We start from the raw sequence: 22,902 nt of genomic DNA on the forward strand, positions 1-22,902 counted from the left end.
GTTTAATAAATGATAGTACACAGACACCTGTTATTTGCAATTAACAGGTAAAGGTATTTAAGCACCTACTATACTGTTTGTTAATCCAGTTTCAACATCAGCCTTTGTAAGACAGACATATAACAAATAGACCTGTAACTTGGCTGGTAGTATTGGGTTTAGATGGATACTGAAATGTCACAACAAAAAAAGCAGTATAGGGTGTTAATTAGTTTCAGGTTGCACTCTAGTGGGGTACAATAGAGAGGACATTTTTGGAATCCTGCCCCTTCGTCAGACCAGAAACCTCAAGCAAAATACATTAGTTTGTTACCAGGCCACCTCGGCAGCCTGCCGAGCGCACATGGAGATACATCCCCTCCTCTCTGCAACTCTGCCTCGTGAAAAACCTTTAGGGTGTTTCCATGACATATCCCACAGCTTTGGTAAAAGTCCCATGGCTTTAGTTTGTGGGGACAGTAGCCTCTGTGAGAATGGGAATGCTGATTTTTGCACCATTGAGGTATATTGAGTTTGTTTAACCTTGTTTTTGGATCTAAAAATATGCCCATAGTCAATTATAAGTATTAAGCTGGGTACACACTACAGAAAATTACTGCAGATGCAATTTCTGTAACAATCTTACCAACGACTGACAGTCCTGATGAGCAGTTAAAGAGAATGTTTAACTGCACCAAGTGTACCACTCATAACCTCCTCCACTTATATAGTTCCCCCTAACTCCAACTTGGTATAGATATTTATTGAGGAGGGGTGCACCCGGTCATATAATTGGGTAACCTTATTCAGCAAAAAGAAAAGAAAATGACCTTAAGAGGCACTCATGAATGGAAATAGACAACATATATATTTACATTGTATTGATATGTTGGTGACACTAAAATCACTCTTTATTATGTATCAATTTAGAACATACTTCTAATAGCGAAATATTTAAAATTTGTAATTGGAAACATGCATTGATATATACATAAATCAGTTAAAATAGACAATACTTTATTGTCTAGCCGCGAGGCTACTCTGATGTTCTTATATGATAATTGAATAAATATTTTCATAAAACCGCATTCACGGTATGGCAATCAACTCCAATTGTATACTGACACTCAAAGCTACTAGCGAAACGCGCGTCGGCGGACGCCGCGCTCGCTACTCTGCAACTCCAATTGCACTATATCATTTACACCTCTAATACTATAGGCAGCTAGTCTCATTTCAGCATATGTTAGCAGCTAGCGGAGCCAACTATCTCAGTAGTTCCCAGTACTGCAGCAGACAGCTAGACTGCAGTACTGTAGAGATTTGAGATCCACGTTACCACATCCATAGACCTGTTTAGGAGTGGTATCAGAGACAGGCTAGAGTCTAGATTATAGGAGTAAATAATAGCATTATATCTGAAAATTTAGGCATACTTCCTATTTGTAGCAATACCGTTATTAACAAAAAAGGGGCTTTAGGGTTTATGTGAGGGATATTAATCCCCGTCAGATTTAACCTATCAATAGCCCACTATTAGAGGTGTAAATCTCCTGACTATACATAGGAGATACATATTGAGTGTCAGTATACAATTGGAGTTGATTGCCATACCGTGAATGCGGTTTTATGAAAATATTTATTCAATTATCATATAAGAACATCAGAGTAGCCTCGCGGCTAGACAATAAAGTATTGTCTATAGTCCTGATGAGCATGCAGATTTAAGTGTACACACCTACACACTTTACCTTCAGATCTGTGCTCTTTATCTCTCATAACCATCTGCTGAAAAGATTGTGACCCTAGACTCCTTAGACACTGCTGGTGGTGAGTGCATACACACTTCCACATTTGCAGAACATCGTTGATCATGAATTTCAGGAAGTTTATAAAGCCACATTAAACGATACAATCTGCTTTGGTATGATAAAATGTGATTGTGGGAGCTTATACACTAGTGCAGTATCTTACCAAACAGTTTATTGTGTGATTGGTGGGATAATTGGATGAAAAACCTGTAGTGTGTACCCAGCTTTAGCATCTGTTGAATAATACATTTCCTTATTAGTGGAGCCAGACAAGGTATATTTCTATACAGTGTTTCTATGTTGGGGTACAATTTGGTTGTTAGTGAATTGACTGTAATGCCACATCACAAGGTATTTCAAACTTGTGACCAATCAGAGTTTATCTTGGCTTTGTGGTCTATCCAGGCATGATGGATATAATATGTTCATACTACATACAGCTGTAACAACTATAGCTAAAACACATATTGCCCTTATACATCTATCCTCTTCACACCAGAAATAATTACATTCATTTTGCACTTTGCCATTTAAAAACAATGGACCTCATTCAAATGCTTCATTGCTTTCTCTATGATCAGCTTCTAATGTGTGTCTTTGCTTTCTGTAATAACCTACTTTCCCATTATGGTATTTCCTTCAAAGGCACTAGAACATTTTTTATCACTTACAAATCAGACTGCTTATAGAGTAAATCCCCATCCCCAGTGAAAATGTTGGCATTAGTGGTCACTTAAGAACCCTTAAGAGGTGGGAGAGGTTGGTGTTTTCTGTTTTTAATTTTTTGCATGTGTACATTTTTTTTACCATAGTCCATATATATATATATATATATATATATATATATATATATATATACATACACAATAGGGTATGACTCAGAGCTGTACGAATGAAGATGCCTTATAGAGTATCCACCAGCAGCTACAATTATTTTTCCACTACCTTATTTGTCAGTTGTTCTCCGCACCTCTTAGATTGTAAGCTCATTCCGGCAGAGCCGTCTTTAGCGTCTGTTTAATGTAATATGTTGACAGTTTATAAATAAAAGATAATAATAATAATATGAACAAAGATGTGTCTGCACACAAGACACAACAAGGTGGAAAATGTACGTCTCATAGTCATCGTATTTCAAGAAACATGTAACTTAAAATGTGACACCTGTCAAAGGGATGTACTTAACTTGTATTTTGCTACTTAGCTTTACACCTTTGCACATTAGCCTTCTGATCTGCCTTTCTGAGCATGAGGGGCGTAAAGATAAATACAAGTCAGAATACAGATGCAAGTTATGCGCATGCAAAATGCGTCAGTTTAACACTTAGATGTTATTTTACATCATTTAAATGCAACTTTAAATCAGGCCCATAGTGTGCATGATAATGCTGATATAAAGTCTGTGTCGTAGCATCACTTACTATATTTGTTCTGTGTTTTGCAGGTGAAGCAGATAATGGAAGAGGCTGTAACCAGGAAGTTTGTACATGAAGACAGCAGTCACATAATTGCTCTGTGCGGTAGGTGAATTCGGCTCATATTTAAACTAGGAGTTTGAGACATGATCAAAAGTCATCTATCCAAGTAGCTTTCTAAATACAACTAAATAACCTTTGTCATGTGCAATGTGGCAGCCAGTACATCAAAATGTTTTGTTAGAATAAAATAGTTTTCTCCTGACAGCAAAAAAATCAACTCAAAATGGCCAAAAAAGTGTTTATTGAAATTGCAAGAAAGTGAAAAAAAAGCAAATATGTGTAACCTGGGGTTATTGCTTTAGCGTTCATCCACCTTTATAAAACAGCAAAAAGCAGGAATCTACACATAGTTTTTCATAATAAAATCTGTATTTGAAATGGATAATACCATGTTTTTGCTAGTTAGGACTGTCTTGAATGAAATGCATAAAATGTGTAGGAATAAGATGAAGGGTCCATTTTTAAAACCAGACAAACTACCAGATCAAAGGAGGGTACTTCTGAGCTTATTGAATCTAGGATGGAGGGATCTGGGAATTACAACCCCCATCTCTCTGGACTTCTTCTGTAGTGTTTGGTGTAATTGTCTGGTGACACAGAGTCTCTAGGAACTAGGTTGGGCTAGCGCATCCCCCATGTCATGGCTCTTATATAATATTTCTGCAGTGTAGTTGCAGAGTGCCTGAACGCTCTGTGACATCATCATGCACCAGCACAATGACGTCATTGTGCATCGTCTCTTTCCCCAGCCCAACAGCAGGAATTCCTGTCTTTTCCTTAGTACTTTTGAGGTGTCTATGAGTTCCATCCGTCCTTGGCACTGAAGGGGTTAATTATTCCATATGTTTCACCTATTACTAACACTATTTATTATACACTACCCGCTATTTATCTAATTCTAGCAACATATGGAGCAGAGTGGTTGAGTCTTCACTCAGTATGAAACACTCTCTGGATTACATCAAATAGCAACACATGGAGCAATATAGTTAGACCATCAAAAGTGACATTTAGCACCGCTGCTAATGCTGAGAGGTTAAACATTGTGCTTTCACATAGAAATGTAGACAATTGCACAAAATGAGGGTCATAATGCCCAGGGCCATTGCAAAGTTTCTTCTTGGCTCCCAAGGGAAAGCTCCCACTACCGCCTGCCCTCCATATAATACCCACTTCCCAGCTCATCACATGCTTGACTTTTGTATAATTCACATAATCACTTTAACCTCCTAGTGGTTGGCTGGCGAGACTGCAGTCCAGATGTATTGATGTCTGATGCAGAACGCTGTCCAGGCACAGGGTTCTGCATCAGACACCAGTATCTCACACCTGGTACACACTGATCACTATTCACAGGTCACATGGACATCCCACGTTGGATACAAACTGATCACTGTACACGGGTCACACTAATATCACACCTTATACACACTGATCACGATATACTGGTCACACTAATATCATACCTTATACACACTGACCACTATACACAGGTCATATTAATATCATACCTTATACACACTGATCACTATACACAGGCCACACTGATATCACACACTTAGTATAAAATGATCACGATGTACAGGTCACACACCAATATCACATACCTGGTACACACTGTTCTCTGTTCACAGTGTGACATCATTTGCCGGATACACACTGATCACTGTACACAGGTCTTACTAATATCACACCTTATACACATTGATCACTGTAGACAGGTCACACTGATAACATATACTTGATACAAATGAATCACTATACACAGGACACACCAACATCACATAGCTGATACTCACTGATCGCTATACAGTGTGACATCACACGCCAGATATAAACTGATCACTAAACACAGGTCACACTGACATCACCCACCCGGTACACACTGATCACTATACACAGGTCACATTAATATCGCTCAGTATACACACTGATCACTGTACACAGATCACACACCAATATCACATACCTGGTAGACACTAATACGCCCCTTTGTCCAATAATTTTCCATCTCCAAACCACCTGGCCACATACACACCACTTGGCACCGGATCTCCCCGCAGAGATCTCCCAGAGGGAACGTTTTAAATCTCGGCAAGTATTGTGTAGGTTTCGGGCCTGCAGCCTTCCATGAACTCTTCAGGCACTTCCTCACTAGCACAATATTTATGATGATCGCTGCACTGCGGATATGGGGGGGCGCTTTAGGGGCCCTCGTCACCGTAGTCTGCTGCCTTAAGTTACATAATGGTAGAATTGGGCCTGATGATGCCATAAAATGGCATTTACTCTGTGGTCTGTATGTTTCTACAACTAACTGACTAGTAATATCTGAAAGTATGGAGATGAAAGGTGAGAATATGAATTGATTTACTAATAGTTAAAAAATGGAAGTTCGAAATAAATAGCCAAAGACATGGCAGGGTTATGTGCTGAAGATTAGCAGTTTGTTAATGATTGCCTGTCGCCTACTCACAACTGCACATTAAACAGATAGCTGAACAGATAACATATATCTACAGTCATGGCCAAAAGTTTTGAGAATGGCACAAATATTATTTTTCACAAAGTCTGCTACCTCAGTTTCTATGATGGCAATTTGCATATACTCCAGAATGTCATGAAGAGTGATCAGATGAATTGCAATTAATTTCCAAGACCTTCTTTACCATGACAATGAACGTTATCCCAAAAACAGCATTTTCACTGCATTTCAGCCCTGCCACAAAAGGACCAGCTGACATCAGGTCAGTGATTCTCTTGTTAACACAGGTGACAGTGTTGACGAGGACAAGGCTGGAGATCACTCTGTCATGCTGATTGAGTTAGAACAACAGACTGAAAGCTTTAAAAGGAGGGTGGTGCTTTGCACAAAAAGGGCTTCACAGGCAAGGATATTGCTGCTGGTAAGATTGCACCTAAATCAACCATTTATCGGATCATCGAGAACTTCAAGGAGAGAGGTTCAATAGTTGTGAAGAACGCTTCAGGGCGCCCAAGAATGTCCAGCAAGCGCCAGGACCGTCCCCTAAAGTTGATTCAGCTGTGGGATTGGGACACCACCAGTGCAGAGCTTTCTCAGGAATGGCAGTAGACAGGTGGGAGTGCATCTGCAGGCCCACAATGGCCTGGTGTCAAGAAGGCTAGTAAATAAGCCACTTCTCTCCCAGAAAAACATCAGGGACAGACTGATATTCTGCAAAAGGTACAGTTATTGGACTGCTGAGGACTGGAGTAAAGTCATTTTCTATAATGAATCCCCTTTCAGATTGTTTGGGGTATCTTGAAAACCACTTGTCCAGAGAAGGAATGGTGAGCGCTACCATCAGTCCAGTGTCATGCCAACAGTAAAGCATCATGAGACCATTCATGTGTGGGGTTGCTTCTCAGCCAAGGGAGTAGGCTCACTCACAATTTTGCCTAAGAACACAGCCATGAATAAAGAATGGTACCAAAACATCCTCCAAGAGCAACTTCTCCCAACCATCCAAGAACAGTTTGGTAGCGAACAATGCCTTTTCCAGCATGATGGAGCACCTTTGCCATAAAGCAAAAGTGATAACTAAGTGGCTCCGGGATCAAAACATCGAAATTTTGGGTCCATGGCCAGGAAACTCCCCAGACCTTAATCCCATTAAGTACTTGTGGTCAATCCTAAATAGGCGGGTGGATAAACAAAAACCCACAAATTCTGATAAACTCCAAGCATTGATTAGGCAAGAATGGGCGGCCATCTGTCAATATGTGGCCCAGAAGTTGATTCACAGCATGTCAGGGTGAATTGCAGAGGTCTTCAAAAAGAAGGGTCAACATTGCAAATATTGACTCTTTGCATAAACTTAATGTAATTGTCAATAAAAGTCTTTGACACTTATGAAATGCTTGTAATTTTACTTCAGTATACCATAGCAACATCTGACAGAAAGGTCTAAAAACACCGAAGCAGCAAACTTTGTGAAAACCAATACATGTGTCACTCTCAAAACTTTTGGTCATGCCTGTAGACTTATGTTATTTTTGCTGCATGTTACAGCCATATAGTTCAACCTGCATTCATCTTTTTACAATTCTTCACGAAGTTAGTCATTTTCTAGTCATATATACATAGAATTAATGAGAGTGTGAAGTGAGCAAGTACTGTTTACTTTAGTTTTGAGAAACATCTGTGACATCATCAAACTGTCAGGAGTCTGCAGCTTTCAGGACATTGGCTGTGAATGATCACATGAGCTTAGTCTCACAATAGATTACCCTTCAGCCCATGCCAACAGATAATATAAATAAGTCTAAGGAACACCATTTTATAAAATATTTTCTCAAGAATGGATTGTGTGTTAATAACTGTATATTACAATTGGGCTTTTGCTCAGGTACACTATTACTGCTAGGGTTTTCAAACCTCAATGACAGGTGCACTTAATTGCCGTATTTACAAACTACAGCAAAAGTAATATTTGCATAGTAATAAACGTAGACATGCAACATGTGTATTTATGTGTATCTGTAGATCAGCCACATTATTTCACTATATATAATGCACACTTTATGGGGGATCAATGGTCAAACATGGATGAATAATGTTCTTAAGATCTATACATTTCTATCTCTAGGTCTGTAAAGTACAACAATTTAATGTTATAGCAGCATAAATAAAGCTGCAAAACATAAAAAAATATATTTCCCCTGATTTTGAGTAAAAATGGTTTATTTTAGCAAATATTGTTTAATTAATGTTTTAATGGTTAACTCTGATGTAGTCTTTATTTAGGCAACAACTATGGATTTTACTTTTGAAATATACTTAACTAAGCTCATTTTAATGATTGTGCCAATAACATACCTGAATCCTCATATACATTTATCTCTCCTTGATGTTACTACTTCCCTTCTGCAGATAAGGATTATGACATGTAAATACATATATTTTGTGTTGTTTGCCCTATTTCTTTTTAAAGTGGAAATAGAATTATTGTTTCTTTGTTAAAGTTCAAAAGTATTTGCCTATATAGCTGTAATCTAAATGGAAGAATAAGCACTAGTAAGATGTTCGCTGAATTTGCTTCTATAGAAATATGCCACAATTTATCCTCATTACTGTCAATATACCGTATTTCCCCATGTATAAGACGCACCTTTTCCCCCCAAATTTTGAGTCTAAAAAAAGGGTGCGTCTTATATACTGCCAGCGCTACTTACCTGAATGAAGAAGATGATCCCTGGTGTGAGGGGATGAGAGAGGAGTCCCCGCTGAACAGATCTGCTTGCAGGACCTTCAGGCGCCTCCCACAGTCTCTGATGTCTCGGAGCTGTCAGTCACGTGACCAGCAGCTCCGCTGACCACCGATAATTGAGCCCAGATGACCCCTGTTGTGAGGGTATGAGAGAGGAGTCCCCGCTGAACAGATCTGCCAGTTTCAGGTAAAAAGACCATCAGGTCATTCAGGCGCCTCCCAGTCTCCGCTGACTGACGATAATTTAGCCCAGCATGTAGTATGGTATGTACAGCGCTGTGCATCAGCACTGCCTTCCTGTAACTGAATGTGGGACTTGTAAATTCTGCTCCTCTAGACCTGATGTGAGATCTCTCACTAAAATCACAACCAGACAAGCCTTCTGCTTCAGTAACTTATTGCAATACATCTTTATTTAAATTTTGGGCCCCAAAATTGAGGTGCATCTTATACATGGGTGCGTGGGTTCCCAAAATGAAGCAGGATGGTTTTATGAACAAATACTTCATGCCACATGGGTATTCTGGCTTTCTACACCACTATAGGGGAGCACGATTTGAAAAAGAGCTGTTCATTTTATTAAATACTAAAATATACTTCAATATAATTATTATTTATTATATTTATTATTTTGTTACAAAGCCTAATATTGTGTGTTAGTTTTTATGATGATTTAGATAGAAGATTTTTCTGTAGCTACTGCCGACCATGAAAATATTGACAGACCCATACTATATAGGTGCGTCTGTTGTCCTCCTGTGAATAAATGAAAATCTGTCTAAGTCTCTGAGCACACTCAGCTGGGACAGATTCCCTGTTATCAAAGGGCTATTGAAGTAAGCATCTAAACCAGTGGTTCCCAAACTGTGCGCCGCGGCTCCCTGGGGTGCCACGTCAATCTCACAGGGTTGCTGTGGCCTGGGCCTGTGGTAAGCAAGGCAGGGGACTAATTTGAAATTATTTTGGCTTAGGGGTGCCTTGAAAAAATTATGGAGACCCTAAGGGTGCCTCGAACTGAGTTAGTTTGGGATCCACTGATCTAAACTGTAGTTAGTGCCAGATATTGGTGTCTCCACACCACTGATCCTGCAACCCTTGTGGTCCTCCTGACTGACTCCCATGTTTGGCTGACTATTGCTCCTGTCTTTGACTTTTCCACTGACTATTACTCCTTTGCTTTGCCTGTCTATTCTACAGGCTTTAGCTATTATTCCCTGGCTTTGGCTGACCACACCTCTGGCTCTTATTCTCTGGCTTTGGTCAGAGAATATGTTCTTACTTTGTGCCTTGGCTGATTATTCATTTGGCATTTACTCTCTGATTATTCCTCTGGCTCATATTGTCTGGCTTTGTCTAACTTCTCCTTTGGCACTTACTCCCTAGCTCTGGATGATTATTACTCTGGATTATACTCCATGGTTTTGAATGTTTAATCTGGCTCATATTCTCTGACTTTGGCAGATTATTCCTGAGGCTTTTACTCTGTAGCTTTGGCTATCCACTCCTCTGGCTCTTACTGTCTGACTATGTTTGCTTACCCCTCTGGCTCTTACTGTCTGACTATGTTTGCTTACCCCTCTGGCTCTTAATCCCTGGTTTTGACTGATAATTCTCTGTTTTTAATTGCGAGGCTTTGGATGATTTTTCATCTGGCTCTTACTCCATGGTTTTTTTCTGACTACTCATCTGGCTCTTACTCTCTAGATTTGGCAGATTACTTCTCAAATTCTTTCTGTGGCTGTGGCTGATTATTTATTTGGCACTTACTCCCTAGTGTTGTCTTATTATTCCCCTAGCTATAACTCCCTGGCTTTATCTGACTTCTCCTATCTCACTAACTACTTGGCTTTGTCTGAATACTCCTCTGGCACTCATTCCCTGCTTTTGGCTGATCATTCCTCTGGCTCTTACTCCCTGGCTTTATCTGGCTTCCCCTCTCTCTCTAATTACCTGGTTTTGTCTGACTCCTCCTCTGGCACTTACTCCCTGGTTTTGGCTGATTATTCCTCTAGCTCTTACTCCCTGGTTTTGTCCGATCATTCGTCTGGCTCTAATTCTCTGACTTTATTTGACTCCTCCTCTCTCTCTCTCTACCTGGCTTATTCTGACTACTCTTCTGGCACTTGCTCCCTGTTTTTATCTGATTATTCCTTAGACTCTTACTCTGTGGCTTTGGCTGACTGCTCCTCTGGCTCTTACTGCCTGGTTTTGTATGACTTCCCTCTCTCTCTCTAACTACCTGGCTTTATCTGACTATTCCTCTGGCACTTACTTCCTGGTTCTGGCTGATCATTCCTCTGGCTCTTACTCCCTGGCTTTATCTGACTGACTGCCTCTCTCTCTCTCTCTAACTACCTGGCTTTGTCTGACTCTTCCTCTGGCTCTTACCGCTTGTTTTTTCTGACATCTACTCTCTGTCTTACTTCTCTGGCTTTGGCTGACTCATCCTCTGGCACTTACTCCATGGTTTTGGCTGATTATTCCTCTAGCTTTTGCTCCCTAGTTTTGGTTAATTATTCCTCTAGGTCTTACTTCCTGGCTTTTTCTGATTACTTCTCTGGCTCTTACTTAATGGATTATGGCTTACTCCAGTGCTTGTACCATGCCTGATTCTGACCAGTCTAAATTCGTACCCTGTTGGCCTCAGCCTCTGGGAGTGTGTTCTCATCCCAGTGTGCCATAAATAATGTACTTTTGCTAGTCTAAAATATATTCCTCTCTCAAGTAGTTCCCTATTATCCTTCTATGCAAAAGTCTTCATTGCAGCTTCCTACCAATAAAAACATCTAGCTCTAAAGGAAAAGGGGGCTGTTTAAGGAGAACAGCGCTCCATCGAGATCACTGGCAATAATAGAATCTAATTTCAAGTAATTATTTAGCTATTTTAATTTTAGTTATATTTGTAATGGATAGGGCTTTATTTTAGTTACATATATAAATACATATATTTTAAATCTATTATACAGGTTACAAAAACCAAAAACTGAAGTCATGTCCCATGATTCCTCCCATCTAATCTAAATTCATTGACTAATTTTCGGATATGTCCATAAATCGGGGATGTAGATGACCGTTGTTGGCCTGTGTGTGCCCACAGCAATAAGGCCCTGCCCAGCCTGAGCAAAGAACATACAGATATCTCCATTTTACCCATGCATGTTCATAGCCAAATTAACTGTGTGTGGCCAGCTCTTACGCCAACCGTGTTAAGCTAATCTTGTCAGACATTGCCAGTTCTTCTTTCAAGAGGCTCAGACTTTGCCTTCCCTGCATCAGAGGACACAATACCTATCATTCTGCTCTCTGTGAAATTCATGGTCTTCTTACGTAAAAGGAGAGGTTGAGAGGTGAGCAGATTCCTGAGTCAGAGTGACAGAAATGGAAAGAGTACATATCTATTGTATTGTCTTCTCTCTGTGATCTTCTGCTTGCTAATCCCTCTTTCATATCCTAATTAATATGACTCAGGCAGGGCTTTTAGCAGCACAGTACACTGTGTACCTGCTTCATGACATACACAACAAAGGTCTAATCAGTATGAAAAAAACACAAAATGGTACTTAGTATGGGAGTTAAAAAAAAGGATAAAGATTAAATTGGAAACATTTGTTTTAGAATAGCTTTCATGTAGACAATGAACAGAGGCTTATTTTTAAAATCAGTACCTGTTGCACATTTCTGTATGAGTATAAAACTACAATGTGTAATTTACTTTATGCAGAGGATAATGACACCTAGAGAAATTAGCCACACATTCATTTTGAAGTGCATTTTCCCAGTGCAGTACTCCTGTGTGCCAAAGAGGACCAGACTGTCATTGCTTTGACCAGTGTTCAAAGTTAGAGATGGCAAATGTTCTATCCATCCCTTTCTATGCAGCCAAGGGGGAGGAGAAGATCCCCAAATTCCTTCATGCAGTAAATCAAAGTTGAAAGATCCCTCGGTGCAACAGACTGGAAACAATAGAAAAGAGATAATAATGTGATATGTTTGTAACAGGTGTCAAATTATAACAGAGGTTCCATTTATGTGTTCACCTATTAGTAGTGATAATGACACATTTCAATCCTCGGGGGTATTTCCTCAGTCGTGGTGGGAACTCAACTTTATTTCTTCATTAGAAGATTTTTATGCTCATAATTGCATTGTTGTGTCACCAAATAAAGAAAGAAAACCATATAGTGCAATATTGTATAATATTTTTCCACTTTGATTAAAGTATAAAGACTGACTAGATGGAGCTCATCTTGGTGTTTACCTTTCTGTAATTCATACCAAAAAATGTGCTGCAAACTTCAATTAATGTGTATAACTGTTTTTCTACCATGTAATATTTAACATAGTATAAAATTGTCAGAAATAAAACAATAATTTCTGAAAGGGATACACTCACATTGTTGTCAGAAGTAATGAATTCATCATATGTACAATCCCATTTCGAGCTGCACCCTGCTGGTGGAAACCACCCCGCCTTTTGTCCTGCCCTTGTTCTGGAGTGCAAAATTTAAAAATAAGTCTAAAAGAGTCATGTGGTCCAATTGGAGGGAGTTTAGTAATTAAGTACATTATCCATACAGTTATACTGTGATGATCCAAGGAAAGGCTAAAAAAAACAGTTTTGTTCAACATCAGGGACAAAAGCCAAAATTGAAACAGGAAGCCTAATGTGAAATGAACTGGTTGGGAAGCCAAACAGGACTTAGAAAGAATTCAAAGCAAGATTGCAACCTGGCATAGCAAAGGAGGATGTCACCTTCTGTCAACCACAACAAGGAAGTCCAAGTATGTGTTTAATGGGGAGGTTTATAAAGGGAGGATAATGATTCAGGGCCAAATGGACAATGTCAGGGAAAGTCATAGATATTTTAAAAACTCTGTGCCTCAATAGTAAAGTTACAGTCCTATGAGATGCCCAAAATACTATTTCTAAAGAAGTACAGACAAATGCACCAGGGTAGTTGGAAGTTATTCCAGGAGGATTATTAGAGTTCACTTTGTCTACAGATTAAGGAGTAGCCAATGCTCCAGGTACAGGAAATAGTTGCCGATTTACCTCAGAAGGAGAAAAAAATATCCTTAAGCCCATACTTGCCGAACACATCAACACCCTGGATCAGTCGCTACTATTGTTATTTTCTAGTATATACTTACAGATACCACTTATTGTAAAAACAAAACCCAGTATCCAATCCATTTTAAAGCAATTTAGTAAAACTGCCATCTCCATCTGAGGAAATGTCATAGCTTGGCCATGCTTTTAATAAAATACTATTTTAATAAAAAAAAAAAATCAGCTTTCTGCACTTGTTCTGATGATAAATAGACGTGCTAATTGAGCTATATTTTTGTTACAAAATTAATCATGTAAGACAGTAAACAGCTGTCATATTTGTTTTATTTATCTCATCTAAACTCCTTAGAATTATATTTTGATTTCTCTTAATTAGTGAAAATTTATTCTCCAATGAATTTATGTCAGCTGTATACTTATATGAAATTTATGTGCTCTGGTCTATATTGTGCAAGTGCCTTTTATGTTTGCCTTGAATTGTTTAGTTTCTTTATGTAACATTAGTGTAAAAAGAGTGTGCTGTTAGATATTACATTGTTGTTGAAAGGTCTACATGGCAAAACTGTTTTTCTGGTAATCGGAGTGCAGACCTAACATTCAGGCTAAGTAGCTCGTTATCCAGATGACATTGACCTACCAGTGTAAACAAAACTGCGTAGTTATGGAAACCTCCTACTTGCAGCTCAGTTTAATGCTAAATGCTTCACTTTACTGGGCTTGTTCCGTCCGTCAGAGCAGTAACGACATAGTAGGCACATATATGATTAATTATGCTATTCTGTGTCTTAATTTAATCATTAGTTTGCTTTTGGATACTTTTTTTTATGATTCTAAAACACATATATGACTAATTCCATTGGCTTATAGACACATTGCTATTTGTTTTGCGAATAATGATTACCCAGGTTGTATTTGACCTTCCAGTATATAGCTGTACACTGAAATGCATATATATATATATGTACCTATATATGCTGGTTATTTATTCATTGCAAAAAAACAAATATTGCATAATATGTACTGGTCTTCTACAGAGTGATCATAAGTGAGGCAAAATTTTGCAATTAAATAACACTAAATACTGCTGCATTCTAGAATTGTTACAGAAAATGTAAAATAAAATATACAGTACTCAGAATATACAAATCATCGTGATAAAAACTACTTGAGATGGTTCAATAAATAAAATGTTTATCTATATGTTTTTAGACATAGACCAAGGAAATACTTTATGTTGGGGGCCAAACTGAATTATTTAAATGTGAGTGTGGTTGATTCATAAATAGGTGTGGCTTATTCATATGTAGGTGTGGTTTTAATGAAAATATGACACTCTCCCAGAGCCCGACCCATCACTCAAAGGTTTAGTGGATATAAAAAAAGCTAGCTCACAGGTCACTTGACCCCTCCATAACCTCACTGCCTGTGATATGCATATTAATTATAAGGGAAGAAACAGTGGTACTTTTGGTATTATTAACATACTTGCCTACTCTCCCGGAATTCCCGGGAGGCTCCCAAATTTCGTGGAGTCCTCCCACGAAAGAGTAGGAAGAGTAGGCAAACCTCCCGGACCCTGTAAAATGCAGAAATTTCCGGTATTGAATAGCGGGGGTGGGGCTTTATCGCGTTATTAAGCCCTGCCTCCGAACATTCAATACCTTTTATTTTCTGTATTTTATAGTAGGGGCGGGGCTATAGGGATGTAACAACGTCATCACGCCCCCTCCTACCATCTGTCACATGATCTGTACTCCGGAATCTCCCAGAGTACAGATTTAAAAAGTAGGCAAGTATGATATTATAATGAATAAATCATTCATTCACTATTGTATTTATTGGAAGGGCACAGAGCTGACCTAAAGAGCAGCCATTTCTAACTGTTGTTCTCATGTCAAAAAATATTGAACAGGCTAAGGAAATTAAAGGTCTCCTCTGTTTCCTTGGTTTTACATTGGTTATGTACAGAAGAGGACAGTTTATAAATTAAATTATAACAATCAAAGCAAAAGCAAAATGGAAATAGCTAAATTGTGGGTGTAGTTTTATCCAGCCAATGAAAAAAGGCATTTTACAAAGCTATAAATCAAATGCATTGCAGCCCCATTTGAATAGTATTCAACATGTATCCTATTCTAATGGCTTTTATACAATATAGAAATCGTTCTAGTGACCAATGTACAATACAGAGTGTATTCTGGTGACAAATAAACAATACATGCAGCATTCTGATGACTAATATACAATGTAGACCCCAGAACTCTCAGATCACAGGTGGCTTCCATGAGCTGCAGATCACAGATCTCTGGTGGCTTCACAAAATACAGACTCCAGACCTCTAGTGGCTACCAGGAAAATACTGACCCCAGTAATATGCTGGCATAGCCTGTGGGCTAATTCATCATCATCATCATCAGTTATTTATATAGCTCCACTAATTCCGCAATGCTGTACAGAGAACTCACTCATATCAGTCCCTGCCCCATTGGAGCTTACAGTCTAAATTCCCTAACATACAAACCTACTACTATATTTTTGGAGTGTGAGAGGAAACCAGAGCACCCGGAGGAAACCCACGCAATCACAGGGAGAACATACAAACTCCACACAGATAAGGCCATAGTCGGGAATTGAACTCATGACCCCAGTGCTGTGAGGCAGAAGTGCTAACCACTAAGCCACTGGGCTGCCCTAATTAATCAGTATTATACACCTGCTGGGGGCTTATTGGGATACACCTCTTCCCCCTTCCCTGATTGGTCTCCTTGAGTATTTAAGGCAGGAAGGGCTTAGCCTCCCTGCCAGTTATAGCATAGATTCTGTCTGTTGCTGACTTGCTCATGTTCTGTTACCCATGTTCCTGTGGATATTCTGTCTCTGGATTCTGCTTATGTTCTGGTGACTCTGTCTTTTTGGCTTGTTTCTCAGACAATCCTGCTCGCTGCCAGCCCTGACCATTTGGCCTGTCCCCTACTACTCTGTTTGCTTCGGACCCCTGACCTCAGCTTACGTCTGACCACCTGTTATCATCTGGATTCCCTCCTTCGGCCCTGCCACTGCGGTGATGTTAATAAACTTGCACTACAATAGAGTTAAGACCTGGGGGCATCCGAGTACCTGTGAGCGCGTCAAGCTCTACGGGAAAGGCGGCTGCTATAAGTGAAGACCTCTACTGCTAGTTTTGCAAGTTTATTACGAGACCTGTCAGCCTAACACCCATGTCCAAAGATAAGATTAGCATGAAAGTTTGCTGTTTCTTAGCAATGGGAATTAAGTTAATTGTTCCCTTAGTCACTTAGCCTACTTGGTTTGGGTTAATCAGGAAGGTTAAGCACATATTTTATCTGTTAGCTAAAATCTTGCTCTAAATCTAACGATCTGTATTGATAAAGGAGATGGACATATAACTAGTACATGAAGTAGTTTTTCTGCGTTCTTTATGAATGACAGTAATTTGAGCCGCTAATATTGAGTGGGATTAGGAATATCTTTAAGAAATATATTGAAACGTTTATTCAATTGTATTGTAGCAATAAGACTAAACAGGGTGAAATCTTTGAAAATAATAAAGCTGTGAAAACATAAATCAGGCAATGTTACAGGACTGTTTATGCATCTATCTACCAATTACAATTTTCACAGGAGTGTTTAGTAGTCTGGGCTACTAGTAGTCACAGCGAGCATCCATTGACATTTTCCTGTAGTAAAGTACAGGAAAAATGTCAGAGCAGCTGAAAGTTCCTTTTATAACGTTATAGACATGTGACCTTTGTTGATGTTTCATAATTGCTTTCTGTATGTTCTATGCCGTGCGACTGATCAGACTCTCAAGTGGATATCACTTATTCGTTAATTTGATCCGTAAATGTTTTGATTGAAAAATGTAACTTTATTTTGCATAAAGATACAAAAAAACAGACGGTAAAGTTTACTGCATTACAGCACATCTGAAACACAGTACACCATGAAATATAAATCAGAGATATTTTATAGTACAATACAAGACATATATCATATGATTTGGCATCCTATACTATACAACAAGTACTGCACTATTTAAGCATCACTTTAAAAAGACAACTGTTTCAACAAGCAATGGATATGAGGGGGAGGTAGGTGAAGAGGGTAAGGGAGAGTGATCACAGACCCAGAGCTTTATTGATCGGTAGACCGACACATATGAGGGGAGGGTGCATAATTAAAAGCAAGACAATTAACAAACTTCAAGCAGTGTGATGATGAAAGGAAGGAGGAGCAATCACAGGCCAAATTATTTATTGAAAAACAGACACATATAGGGAGAAGGAGAGAAAGAGAGGTGTTTAGACCTCTAATTCCTCAGGACTGTCCAGATGGAATAGTTTTCTGTCAGGCTGTGGATCAGCTTGCAACAGTCCTAGATAGTTATCTTCTCTCTTTTCAAAATGAGGCGATAACTGGAAAGCCATTCAATATAAACAGAACAAAATATAAAAATATAGATAAGTAAGGAGCAAGAGAAACAATAGAATCAATAAAAATCAATAAAAGAGACAACAGAAAAAAAAACAGCAACAAGAAAACACAACTAGAACAAAGAAAACAGTACAAAGAGAATTAGGAGATAGGAGGTAGAGAGGGCCAAACTTGTAAGAGTTTATATTTAAGAGGATTAAACAGAGGCAATAGGGATGGAGGGAAACGAGAGGAAAAGGTAGGTGGAGTTAGAGGAGAGAGTTGTTTAGGATGAGGTGGGTAGCAGATGGAGATAACAGGAGTGGATAGAAAGTAGTGGAAGGGTCAGATGGAGAATGAGGAGGGAATTGTCTACTTGGGTGTAGTCATCTGCACCTTGGCTAGAGTGCAGGCCTTTTCCTCCATTAGGCTTTTGTGCTAGTATCACCTAATTGACATATAGCAGCCATGGAAGAATGTTCATCTTTATAATATTACACCAGTCAAGTGTGATGTTAGATGGCAGAAGCCAATATGGGTCCCTTAGAAACTTCTACACATGGCTTCACCCTTAGCAGTGCCCTTTCCCATAGAGTGCAATATTCTAACCAGTATTAAGCTGCCCCCAAGACTTAACACATGGTAGTCGGGGTTCGAACTAGCTCTGACATCGATGCAAGATATTTATATTGGACACGAAGAAAACAAGGGGCACAGTAGAAAACAATGACATAGGATTGTCCACATATTCAGTATAACAAATGTAGCCATAGATGTCCAGTTCCGCCATGTGGCAGAGTCAGCAAACAGAATATGGTAACAAGCCAAGGTCAAGACAGGTGATATTGATGACTATCTCTGAAAGGGCTTGTGTGTAACTCACAAGGGGCTTGTTGCTGATAATACGGTAATTTTAACCTGGATTTTTGCTCGCGTAGTACCAGTAATAGTGCGAAGGCCGCGTTACTTTCAGCAGTAACGAGCCCAATTAAATTCCTCCCTAAATGTTTGTAAATGAGCCTTTATGGCGACACCACTGACATATACTGCAACAATGAAACATTGAAGGTTTCCATCCATCACTTGTGAGTGGTTAATCTCAGCAGTTGTGCCCTTTAGGAGTGAGGGATGACAAGGCTGGCTGGGAGCATTTTCAACAAAGGGAATGAATTATGCTAAGTTTCTTACAGAGAACAGAAGATGATATCCCTGAAGATTTGAAGCATACAAATTTGTCTTGTCAGTGGTGCTTGTGAAAAAGCCTTGCGTGAAAGTTCCCAGGCAGATAACCTCTACTATACTCAAACCTTCTGGATTATTATTTATTATTTTTAATTACCATTTATATATTTCCATAAAAACAATAGGCAGCCCCAAAATAAATTATTAAGCCTCACAATTAGAAATCATTGTAAAAATGTTTTCTTGCCTTAATTTAGAGGTTCAGATATCACATCAAAACGCAATATTTTGCAGAAAATGCAATGCCTTTTCAAGAGTCAAAAACTTGTATACATTCAAATCTATTATTTATACACAAATGTTCCCAGCAAATGACATGATGAGGCACATGCAACCCTGTCAATTTTGGCTTCTGTATCTGTATATCATTCTCAGTTCCTATTTTCTAGATGTAGAAAACATCATCATGCTTTTAAATCATTTTTTGGATATATTCCTATTTTGTATGTTAAATTGCACAGTGGATTTTTTATATATATATGAAAAGGGCCCTTATTAGATACTTTGTAGGTTTTGCAGTTCATTTTCTCTAGGGATCTAGGGATGTTCATTGGCCCCCATGTTTTTTATGTGTTTTGGATCTGTATTAACTTTTGTGTTTTGGTTTTGGCTTTGATTTTGGATCTGTATTTTATTTGAAAAATTGCTGAAATATGCTAAAATCACATCATTTGTCTCTTTTTTTTGTTCCTACATTATTATTAACATCATTAACACTAATTTCCAGTCATTTACAGTCAATTTTGACCACCTCACAGGTCACAATCTTATTTTTATCCAGTTCCGGCCAAAGACTGCAGCAAGCTGGCTGGATACTAAGCAACAGAGCAATGGCACAAACACACAACAGTTTATAGCACATCTAGGAGACATTGCCACACAGCAGTGGCAGAAAAGAAAAGACTACAGCGAGCTGGCCGGATACTAAGCGACAGAGCAATGGCACAACACACACAACAGTTTATAGCACCTCTAGGAGACATTGTCACACAGCAGTGGCAGAAAAGAAAAGACTGCGGCGAGCTGGCCGGATACTAAGCGACAGAGCAATGGCACAACACACACAACAGTTTATAGCACCTCTAGGAGACATTGTCACACAGCAGTGGCAGAAAAGAAAAGACTGCGGCGAGCTGGCCGGATACTAAGCGTCAGAGCAATGGCACAAACACACAACAGTTTATAGCACATCTAGGAGACATTGCCACACAGCAGTGGCAGAAAAGAAAAGTGGTACAAGATGGAACTGGGTTGGTGAATCACCTTCAGCAGCAGGAACTACAGCAGCGTGTAACAAACAATGCTAGATCTTTCAGTTGCAGGCTACTCTGTGTATCACCAGCTTCGCTAAGAAGCATACAGCTGACAACCTGTTTGAAAGAGTAAGGGATGTCATTACAACATGGCTTTTTCCACTGGACTGTCCTCAGGATATGTGTTTTCTGATAACGCCACCAATATTGTGAGAGCATTACAGCGGGGTGAATTCCGTCACATTCCCTGTTTTACTCACACAAACAACTTTGTGGTACAGAACGTTATAAAAAAATTTACAGTGACATGCAGGAGATGCTGTCTGCGACCCAAAAAAGACATTTATAACATTCTACAACAGCATGCAGAAGGTTGCAGTAGCTGCAAGAAGAATAGAATTTGCCCTGCCACCAACTGAAGCAAGAGTTGGTAACAAGGTGAAATTCCACGCTTTATATGCTTCAGTGCATGGAGGAACAGCGAAAAGCCATTAACGCTTACTCATCAAGCCATGACATTGTGAAAGGAGGGTGAATGTACTTTAGTCCAGCACAGTGGAAAATACCTTCTGTGTTGTGCAAGGTGCTGATACCATTGGAAGTAGTCGACTGTGAAGTGAGTTCAGACACTGCTAGCGTCAGCAAAGTGATTCCCTTAATTAGACTTTTGGAAAAGCAGCTCAAGAAATTGAAGGCGGAGATGAAATAAAGCAATTCCGCTAAGTATGTCGGACTTGTAAATCAAGTACTCCATTCACTGTGCAAGGATCCAAGAGTTATCAACATCTTGAAATCAGATCACTACATTTTGGCAACTATGCTTGATTCTAGGTTTAAGAGCTATGTCTTCTCTTTATTTCCAACTGACCCAGATCTCAATAGATACAGCGAGCTCCTGGGGCCTGATTCATTAAGGATCTTAACTTAAGAAACTTCTTATTTCAGTCTCCTGGACAAAACCATGTTACAATGCAAGGGGTGCAAATTAGTTTTCTGTTTTGCACATAAGTTAAATACTGACTGTTTTATCATGTAGCACACAAATATCATCTTTAAATTTCACTGTATAAATAAGCTATCAAGTATTTGTGCTCTACATGAATGCAGTTGCCTTAAAACTCTTGTTTTGTGTCTCTCCTTATATTTTTTTTAATGTTTTATCATTAATGCCTATATTGTTAACAGGTGAAATTAATTGAATTGTTTTTTATTTCTGTGCATGCTTTTGTGACTTGATAGTTCACATATCTATTGGACATTTCCTGCAGTGTCTTGTCTTTTAGAGCAAAGTGGACCTACACACAAATTCATCCACAGATGTATCTTCATTTCCACTCCTTGTTGAATATGGATGTGCGTATGTCTGATGTATTACATTCGTTTTGCATTTGTTCATAAATCAGGCTCTATATGTTTATTTTAAATCTGTGAATGATTCAACCAGCTCATTTAACAGGAAAGTGGAGAGTGATGATAGTATTAAAGTCAATATATTGATGATGCCACATTAAGCCCAGTAAATAGTAATGAAAGTAATGATGGATTTAAGATCATACCACCAATAATATTAACTATATGCAGCATTCTGATCCATTCTGATTTAAATGGTGAATGTACAAAGAATAAACAACTGCTGATTTTATTTCCACAATGTATTATGTCTTTGCTGTCTCTGTATTGTACATTTCTGATAATATATTTTTCAGTGCTGCAGATCTTTTGTGGCAACTTATAAATAAATGTTAATAGTAATAACAATAATGTTATGTCATACTTGGCAACTTTCTGTGATTGCCTTCTGGGAGCTGCCATGGGGGAGGTGGACGTGGGGGGGGGGGGGCTCCTAAATTGCTTAATTTTCTACCTGGCCCCCATGACGTAATGATGCAAATGCGTCATTTTACAGTGGGGAGGGGGGGGGGGGAAATGCAGCGATTCCCTGAGAATCGCTGTATTTTGGCCCTAATTCTGCAGATGCAGGAGATTGCCATACTCTCCCGGGAGTTCTTAAGACTCACCCAAAATCCGGGAATCTACAGGCATTCCGGGAGAGTTGGCAAGTATGTGTTATGTTGTATGTTTCAACCACATTACTGAATGTCAATGGATCAGCTCTGTGACCCATGTATAATTTCTTAATTGCTCATGTATGTCATTTTGAATTACTTTACTTTTGAAAACAATTACAAATATAAGAAACAAGGAAAATGCCTGCAAAATATATTACGATTGGTACCTGGTTCCCACCAGGCTGAAAAGAATCTATGGTTCCACTTCTGACTTATGTTGGAGGGGTTGTGGGGAACGGGGGTCCTTTCTCCACGTCTGGTGGCCTTGCCCACAAATCACCTCTTTCTGGGATGATGTTGCTGCTCTCACTAGCAATGTCACTACCGTCCAGGT

The 22,902-nt window shown here is 39.1% G+C and overlaps 1 protein-coding gene across 2 annotated transcripts in view; it reads left to right on the forward strand.

The window, feature by feature from the left end:
* The window catches only part of SGSM2 (small G protein signaling modulator 2), a 293,928-nt gene that overhangs the window by 77,967 nt on the left and 193,059 nt on the right, over positions 1-22,902 (forward strand). For both annotated transcript variants that reach the window (XM_075196760.1, XM_075196759.1), the window contains exon 2: positions 3,235-3,310. In XM_075196760.1, the coding sequence (XP_075052861.1) occupies positions 3,235-3,310 (76 nt within the window). The remainder of the gene's footprint in view (positions 1-3,234; positions 3,311-22,902) is intronic.

The sequence above is a fragment of the Mixophyes fleayi genome, chromosome 2 (assembly GCF_038048845.1).
Source record: "Mixophyes fleayi isolate aMixFle1 chromosome 2, aMixFle1.hap1, whole genome shotgun sequence".
NCBI classification, from domain to species: domain Eukaryota; kingdom Metazoa; phylum Chordata; class Amphibia; order Anura; family Limnodynastidae; genus Mixophyes; species Mixophyes fleayi.